At 35.8% G+C, this 9274-nt stretch overlaps 1 protein-coding gene across 2 annotated transcripts; it reads right to left on the bottom strand.

Moving 5' to 3' along the window:
• Positions 1-489: 489 nt before the first annotated feature.
• On the bottom strand, positions 490-3173 carry LOC137740220 (uncharacterized). 2 transcript variants are annotated; one of them, XM_068480058.1, is made up of 5 exons: positions 2961-3173; positions 1417-1477; positions 1150-1336; positions 972-1029; positions 490-939 (listed from the first exon to the last, which is right to left on the bottom strand). In XM_068480058.1, the coding sequence occupies exons 1-4, from the start codon at positions 3078-3080 to the stop codon at positions 987-989; spliced, it is 411 nt and encodes a 136-aa protein (XP_068336159.1). In that variant the 5' UTR covers positions 3081-3173; the 3' UTR covers positions 490-939; positions 972-986. The 2 variants fall into 2 exon arrangements, with proteins under 2 accessions (XP_068336159.1, XP_068336158.1); XM_068480057.1 differs by having other exon boundaries at positions 490-1029.
• Positions 3174-9274: the final 6101 nt, after the last annotated feature.

Here is a 9274-nt window from a genome sequence, read left to right as displayed (position 1 = left end):
CAGTGCACTTCAACAGTATTTTCAATTTAATTAAAATTCCAACAACCCACAACCAATTCTAATCAGAATACAAACCAAAATTTAGCATCGCGAGAATCAAAATTCCATCTGTAATCCCAAAAAATTGCAGTACAAGACCACCAAATAAAAACTTGCATCAGGAAACTGAAACAAAAAAAATACAGAGACGAGTTGAAGGGAGAGAGCCTAGATAGAGAGTGACCATAGCCAAAAGTTGCAGAGAAACATTTCCCATTTGGGCGTTTTGGTGTTAGATAGAGCCCACTACCAAGCAAAAACGAATGCACACAAAATCAACCCGAATTCCATAAGAACAGAATTTGGTCATGACACAAAATAAATGACACCAAATAAGCTTTATCCATACCAACACGATACAACATAATTGACACCGTATAAGCTTTACTGCAGAACATAACACTTATATCCATAAAATTAATGTTAATCCGCAAAAGATATAACACAATCTCTCAAGACTAGTGGCCAAAGAACAGATTGTTTTGACATTAAAAATCTAGCAAAAATGCTTGAGACATTTTTCACACCTTTCATAGTGTGAAACCAATGCCCAACTCCCAGTTATTCAAGTGGCATAGAGTTTCCCACCTTAAGATCAGTTCTACTTTTCGATTGCAGATGGGGATGGAGGGTGAAGAAGAGCAGCAGCATAACATGATTGTACGGTACCAGCATGGTGTCGTCGAAGAAAATTACAACATCAAATTCTTCTCCAAATTTGAAAAAATATTAGCTTACCATTTCATGTTTGCTACTTTACAATTTACAAGAGGTACTTGGATAATTCTAAGAAATGGACATCAAAATAATAACTACCATGATAACATTTGTAAGGTGGATGCTCTTTGAAAGTGTAACATGATCACCCAAGTCAAGCACCTTCGGGCACATCTTCGAAATTAATAGAAAGATTCGAGAGGCATTTGCGAAATGTTGCCACGGATCCTCTACATGTTTGCTTTCCTTTCCCACCTTTCCTTTGTGTCAAGCCTAGCAACACAGTAGCATTAGATAAAAATTCCAATATACGAAATAATATCTTTGGTGAATGATAACATTTATTACTACTTTTGTTATATATATGGATATTACTAAGCATGCATATCATACCCCCAATGTAACTTGTGCCTCTTCTTTTGAGCCCGGACTGCTATATCCTCATGCTGTACAACAGAACTGGTTTCATTCTTGTGGTTCTCAGAGTCACAGACGGTTGAAGTTTCAAGTGTTATGACTGAATCTTGGTTTGCAGTATCTCTAGCAGTCAGGTCTATGCTGTGAGATTTTCCTCTACTATCTGTAATTCCTCTAAAATTAGACACAAAAAATAAACTTGTACAGGAGAGATAACAAACATGACTGAGGAAACCAAGGAACCTTTTGGTTTCTTTCCCATCTTTGATTTTGATTTGATCTGTAACCTCCTCTGGTGCAGCTCCTATAATGTTCATGAGTTTAAGTATGTAGAAGCAATTCAAGTGCTAAACAAAGATAAACGAAAGAATACCGGATAAGTGGAGAAAGTAATTAATGCCCCTTCAGCATCGTAAGTTCCCTCCAGCGTCTATTGTTACTACCCCAAAGGCTGAGGATCTTTTAATAAGCAGTCCAAAACCTCAGGTGACAAGATAGGAAACCAGAGACCAGAAAGTATCATGAACTTTTAGCAGATACATAAATACTTGCAGTTTCCTAACTTGTGAGGTTGTAAATGGGTCCTGTCTAATTGTGCGCGCTAATTCAGGAGATAATTTTACTTGTACCACGAACACTCTGCCACATTTTGTACTATTGAGTTCTAGGGTAGTTAAGTTAAAACAAATACATGTGAAATAATTTGAGTGGAATGGTAGGACCACATGGTAATGTTCCTGGCACACCGAAAAATCTCTCCTAGTTAAGGCTTGTGCCCCCTCACCCGTCTTCCCACCCAAGACAGACACGAGGGACCCAAATGAAGGGAGGCTTTACCCCTTGTGTCGGTCTTGGGTGAGCGAATGGTGACTAGGCACAGCTGCCAGCACCCAAGAATCCTTCCTAGTTCAGAGGTGGTCAGCACCCACTGATTTCCGTTAGACGTGTCTGATTTAATCATTCTACAACACAAATATTGAGATTCAAACTCATTGACGGCAATCAATGGGTGGTGAGTATACCACCACCACTAAAGAGTGGTGAACAAAAATTCATCTTTTAATGAAGATTATAACATATTCAGGAGCGGTTAAATCAACAATTACCCGACCCAATGAAAGCTCAGAGGCAGCCTAACAATCAAAACAAACTAAAACGGTGAAAAGATGGTAGAACTAGCAGCAGTCTCAAGGACCCAATTAAACTGATTGTTCGATCAGAGCTTCAAACAACAGAACAAACAATGCACAAACAAAACAGAGACCAAAGTGGCCGTCTTCCCACCCAAGATAGACACAGGGGACCCGAATGAAGGGAGGGTTTATCCCTTGTGTCGGTCTTGGGTGAGCAAATGGTGACTTGGCACAGCTGCCAGCACCCAAGAATCTTTCCTAGTTCAGAGGTGGTCAGCACCCACTGATTTCCGTGAGGCGTGTCTGATTTAATCATTCTACTACAAAAATATTGAGATTCAAACTCATCGATGGCAATCAATGGGTGGTGAGTATACCACCACCACCAAAGAGTGGTGAGCAAAAAATCATCTTTTAATGAAGATTATAACATATTAAGGAGCGGTTAAATCAACAATTACCCAACCTAATGAAAGCTCAGAGGCAGCCTAACAATCAAAACAAACTAAAATGGTGAAATGATGATAGAACTAGCAGCAGCTACAGGGACCCAATTAAACTGATTGTTCGATCAGAGCTTCAAATAATAGAACAAAAAATGCACAAACAAAACAGAGACCAAAGTGGCGGTGGTGGCGGTGGTGGCGAGAGTACCTGGAACTTGGATAGCTGGGTTTGGGTGAGGGATTTGGGCTTGTAATTGGGCTGCAGACACGGCGTGGATGCGATTGCTGCTTCCTTTCTCTCGTCTTCCTTGTCTCCTTCCTTTCCCATCCCCGCTTTTCTTCCGCTTCCTTATTTTCTTTGGGTTTCGTACGCCCTTCCTGTAATACGCGGATGCTTATTACATTTTCCGGGTAATCGGAGTACTTGAACCACCCGTTAGAGTCCTTTTTGGGTATTTATGTTGCCCAAAATTAGTCTGTAATTATAAAAATGTTAGTTTTTATAAAAATTTTCATATACATCTATATTCCACTTACATGGACATAAATAGCTTCAGTTTATATGAATAATTAATTTTTTTTTTTTTGACAGATGATATCATTAGGCCTGGCAAATGGGTCGTGTCTGTCGTGTTCGTGTCGTTTTCGTGTAACATCTGTTATCTTAACGGGTCGTGTCGTGTCACACCCGTTATCTTAACGGGTCCTTAACAGGTCGTGTCACTTTACCCAACGGGTAAAGTGACCTGACCCGTTATGACCCGTTATGACCCGTTAAAAAAAAAATATTTTTTTAAAATTTGCACATACCACACATTGCGACATAAATATTACTTGAAAACATTAAAACATTTCTCGTTCAAGTACTATATCTACACTCGAAAATGAAAGCCTAATAAAAAAAATAATACATACACTACTAATCTATTACAAATATTAATGTGCAAGGATAAAGAGTTTTTGTTTTTAAGATTGTCCCGTTACTTGATCTCTGAATGTTTGTTTTTTTTGTGATTTTTTGCTGATGTGATCTCCAAGCATATACAAACAATTTTGACGGTTTGGATCGTTGAAATTAGTTTTGGAGAATTCGTAAAACGATAGATTGACTAACACTTAGAGTTTATTTATACTTTCATTAAGTATAACATAAGATTTTGTGGTATCCACTTGTGTAAATATTTTAAATTGAAGATCGAATTCATTCATTGTATTCATATAGGGTCAAGGAGTGTAGTTATAAAAAATCATCAAAATCGGAGTTAAAATAACCGTTAAATTATGATTTTTCGTTTATAACCGTTGAAAAGCTTTGTCCCGTTACTTGATCTCTGGATGTTTTTTTTTTGTGATTTTTTGCTAATGTGATCTCCAAGCATATACAAACAATTTTGACGGTTTGGATCGTTGAAATTAATTTTGGAGAATTCGTAAAACGATAGATTGACTAACACTTAGAGTTTATTTATACTTTTATTAAGTATAATATAAGATTTTGTGGTATCCACTTGTGTAAATATTTTAAATTGAAGATCGAATTCATTCATTGTATTCATATAGGGTCAAGGAGTGTAGTTATAAAAAAATCATCAAAATCGGAGTTAAAATAACCGTTAAATCGTGATTTTTCGTTTATAACCGTTGAAAAGCTTTGTCCCGTTACTTGATCTTTGAATGTTTTTTTTTTTGTGATTTTTTGTTGATGTGATCTCCAAGCATATACAAACAATTTTGACGGTTTGGATCGTTGAAATTAGTTTTGGAGAATTCGTAAAACGATAGATTGACTAATACTTAGAGTTTATTTATACTTTTATTAAGTATAACATAAGATTTTGTGGTATCCACTTGTGTAAATATTTTAAATTGAAGATCGAATTCATTCATTGTATTCATATAGGATCAAGGAGTGTAGTTATAAAAAATCATCAAAATCGGAGTTAAAATAACCGTTAAATCGTGATTTTTCGTTTATAACCGTTGAAAAGCTTTGTCCCGTTACTTGATCTCTGAATGTTTATTTTTTATGATTTTTTGTTGATGTGATCTCAAAGCATATACAAACAAGTTTGACGGTTGGGATCGTTGAAATTAGTTTTGGAGAATTCGTATGCCATCAATCAAGTTCCGTGTGTGTGTGTGTGTATATATATATATATATTTATTAAGTAGATTTAAATCTATTTATTTTGTACGTATAAATTATAATTGACTGGTACACGGAATAGTACATACATCACGTGTCACGTGTGTCATTATAAAAATAGTGAGATATGTCATGACAGTCATGTGTGTGATTAAAAGTTAATAACTTAAAAAAAAAAAAAATTTCTCACCACTTCTATTAATTTTCATTTTTCCCTCTCTTTTTTGTTTCCTTTTCAACTTTTTCTTATCATTTTCACTTTTCCCTCCAATATCTTTCCCTAATTCCCTCACTTTTTTGTTTTATTTTCAACTTTTCTTAACATTTTCATTTTCCCTCCATTTTTTTTTTCAAAAAGGGCGGCAAGTTGGCAAATGGCAATGGCAAGAAATTGATTATTGAAATTTGAGAATGGAAACAAATCACATCTGAGTCCTGACGCATCAAATTTCAATGGATGCAAAATCATGCAAATATGCAATGCATGATGATGCATATTAAATTATTAATTAATAATTATTATAGTTTTTATAAAATTTAATATATATATATAATTAGTATAGATAGACTTAATATTTTGGGAGTATAATTATTATAGTATATATAATTATTATAATTATTATAAATTTTATAATTAATTTAATATATATATATATATATTTATTATAATTTTTAGGGGTATAAAATTGTAAAATTAATGTATATAATTATTACAGTATTTTTTTAGGGTTATAAAAATATAAAAATAATATTCTGCTTATCGTGTATCGTGTTTACCCACGTGTATACCCGACCCAACCCGTTATCTTAACAGGTGCTTATCGGGTTACCCGATAAGACCCGATTCGTTATCGTGTCGACCCAAACACCTGTTAATTTCGTGTCGTGTCGTGTCGTGTCGGGTTATCGGGTCGTGTCAGAAATTGCCAGGCCTATATCATCTACAGATTCTACACCAAGTAAAAAAACTTCTTGTGCAATAATCAAGAGTTTCTCTCACTAATATTTGTTTTCTTGTTTTTTCCTTTCTTTTTTAAACGAAGCAAATGTTTCTCTCAACTTTATTTTTTAATAAATAATAATAAAAAAAAGCTTTAGTGAGAGCTCTAGTTGCTGGCATTCTTGCAGCAATATTTTAATTTGTGCTTAATCTGTTTACTCTTTACAATGTTCTTAATCCTCTTTTTGTGGTAAAACCTAATTAATTAGCATGAGAATTCTGTTGGTTAATTTCCTTAATTTTTGTCTTGCTCAACATTTATGCTTTTCTTAAGTAAAAAGCTAGTATGTAATATCGTACTTCAAGGGCAGCTTGGAATTATGAAGAAAGATTGAGAGAAACCTTTGTTCTTCATTTGGAAAAGAAACGAACAAAAAAGAAGAAAATATTATTGAGAGCAACACTTGATTATAGCACAAGAAGTTTTTTAGTTAACAATTAGTTAGTCATATAAACTGAGGGTATTTATGTCTATTTAAGTGGAATTTTAGATATATTTGAAAGTTTTTATAAAAACTGACATTTTTGAAATTAAGGGTTAATTTTTGGTTATATTTGATAAATTTTCATTTCTTTAAGCCTCACAATGAGCTAACAATAATATGGTTCAAATTCGTCTTTGGCGAAAATCGAATCTAAGACCTCTAACTTACAAGTGAACAGGAATACTACTAGACCATAATACTAAAAGACTATTCATAGATTTTATTTTGAGGTATTTGTTGGTTTGCCCTTGAACTTGTACAGAGGTCAATTTCCCATAAAATTTTATAAATAACCAATTCCCCCCTAGCGTTAGATTTTAAAATTTTCACCCAATTTTCATCCATCCAATTTTTCATTCTTTTTACCCCATATAGTTGTCATGCGTTGTAAGCGCGATCAAAATGGATGAAAAATTGGATGGAATTTTTTTAAATCTAACGTCAAGGGAAGAATTGGCTATTTATAAAAGTTCAGGTGTGAAATAGCGTCTTCGGATTTCACTATTTAAAATTACATATTTCATATTCTTTGATTCTACGCGTTTATAATTATGGCGTATAATTTTTTTTTTTTTTAATAAGTAAAAGGACAAAAACGCCTTTAATGAATTAAATGGACTTTTCGAGGACATATTTAATTCCTATATGTTTTGTCACTTTTATTTACATATTTGGATAAAGTTCAACCTCACGAGTGCGTAGGCGAAAACAGTTCGATAAACGGAGCTATAACGAATCAGATATCAACGAGTAAAGACAGGGGTGAAATGGTCATTTAACCATTATCTGGAAGGCTCTAGATTTGCTGGAGCACTAATTTGGTGCCATGTATGTGGCTAGGATGGATAAATGAGGAGAGAAATGAGGGAAATGAGGGAGAGAATGGCCAATCAGGAAAGGAAATGAGGGAAGAGAGAATGAGGAGAACCAGTGGGATCCCCTTGACTCAGTTTCCTTCTGCGACCCGACACAACTCCTACTCTTATTCTGACGCCTTTTTAGGTAGTTTTTCCTGCGATTCACAGCCATCCACTACCTGGAAACAACTCAACGTCAACCCCTCTTCCATATTCAACCAAAAATCGAAGAGATGGGCCTCGGTTGCATGATGAATTGCACTGGAGGGGTGCGATGGTTCGTCGCCGGCAATCCACCATTACTGAAGGTGATTCCTTCAATCATCACCACCAAAATACTCCTCTTGAGCCCAGGAACAATCCCCAAACAAGTTTGGGGGCACGCGGAGCACCAGAGAGTACGAATTGAAGTGTATCCATTTCAAGGGTTTCCAGTGAATTGAGGAGATTTTAGGTGTTTTTCAGGCCGAATTGGACCTCCACCCAGGTATCAAACTTATTCCTTTCTTCACGATCCTTATTTTGGTATAATTTGAGAATTTTTGGAGTTAGGTGAACTTTTCGGCGAGTTGGGACGGCCAGCCGTCGCTTGCGGAGCTGCTGGCCCGAGGACCCACTTGACCCTTTTAGGCTAAATTTGATACCTCAATTTCATATGTGACATCCTATGGACGAAATCCCATCATTCAAACATAGTTTTGTTAGGGTCTGCCTCTTGATCATTATAACCATCAACGATCTGACCGTTCGATCATCACCAAACTTTAATGTGTTATAGCACGTAATATTTGAGGACATTAGAAATTGATGGATTGGAAATCCATGGGTGGATGTTCCGGATCGAATTATGTAGGGTTGTGGACCCCATCGTTGACCAAGAGTTGACTTTTGGTCAACATGTTTCGAATCTTTCTTAAATACTAAAATTAGTACTACTGGAGACTAAGTGAAGTCTAGTGGGCCTACATTGGTTAGTGAGTGCCTATAATATATGTGATGTGGTTATTACCTTGATTTCGTATTTAGTATCCTTGTGGATATTACTTGATTTTATAAATGTGATTTCTATTTAAATGTGATATTTAGCCATCTATCTATGTTCATTAAATGTGATTTGACTTGTGTAATGAAGGTGTTTGTGAAATGTGATTTGAAGTGCTTATTGAATTGTTTGATGAAATGTGAGGGCTAGTAGTGAACCTTTAACCCTTTGTCATGGGGTTTGTTGCTTCGAAGCTTGTTACATATCTCATTCCATTGTTTCATTTCTTGTATTGTTGAGTCGTTCTAAATTGAGTAACTTGATTCATGTCTGGTTTCTTTGAGTCGTCGATATGTTTCTTGGACTTCCGCTCAGTTCCGTTGAGTGGTCCGGAATTGGGTTTTGCTGGGGTTTCGTTGAGTGGCCCGGTTCCCCGCTCTGTCTGGATTTTGTTGAGTGGTCCGGAATCCCTCGTGCTCTGCAATTTCGTTGAGTGGTCCGGAATCATATCTTGCTTTGGATTTCATTGAGTGGTCCAATATCCATTGTACTCCGCGATTCCGTTGAGTGGTCTAGAATCGTATCCACTTGGATTCCGTTGAGAGGTCCAAAATCCCTTCTACTTTGCGATTTCGTTAAGTGGTCTAGAATTGTATCTTGGTTTGGATTCCGTTGAGTGGTCTGAAATCCCGATTGGTATTTTGGTTCCGTTGAGTGGTCTGGAACTTGATGTTGTTAGATTTCGTTGAGTGCTCCGAAATCACATCATTGACTTCGTTGATTTGTTGGATTCAATCTAAATTGAGAAAGCTTCAAAGATGTAGGCTTTGGCCAAACTGTGTTGTTCTAGACTTGGATTTTGGTGTATTGTATGTGTTATTGACTAATATGATTGTGGAATGATGTTGGAAAGCACATGTGTGTGTGAATGACAAGATGACAACTCTTGTTTGGTTTATGATTGATGTGTAGTGTGGTACTCTATGTTTTCTGCTAGAAAGTGTTTTACGAAAAGTTCAGAGTTTAACAAATGGTGAACAACAAATGGCTTG

The sequence above is a fragment of the Pyrus communis genome, chromosome 7 (assembly GCF_963583255.1).
Source record: "Pyrus communis chromosome 7, drPyrComm1.1, whole genome shotgun sequence".
In the NCBI taxonomy this organism is placed as follows: Eukaryota; Viridiplantae; Streptophyta; class Magnoliopsida; order Rosales; family Rosaceae; genus Pyrus; species Pyrus communis.
This window is presented reverse-complemented; position numbering and strand designations above follow the sequence as displayed.

Bases quoted from the DNA above. Each gene is read 5' to 3' on its own strand.
- LOC137740220 (XM_068480057.1), bottom strand. From the start codon at position 3,080: ATGGGAAAGGAAGGAGACAAGGAAGACGAGAGAAAGGAAGCAGCAATC. The intron at 1,478-2,960 runs GTACTCTCGCCA...TGAACATTATAG, and splicing joins CCCAGCTATCCAAGTTCCAG to GAGCTGCACCAGAGGAGGTT. The intron at 1,337-1,416 runs GTTCCTTGGTTT...GAGGAATTACAG, and splicing joins GATGGGAAAGAAACCAAAAG to ATAGTAGAGGAAAATCTCAC.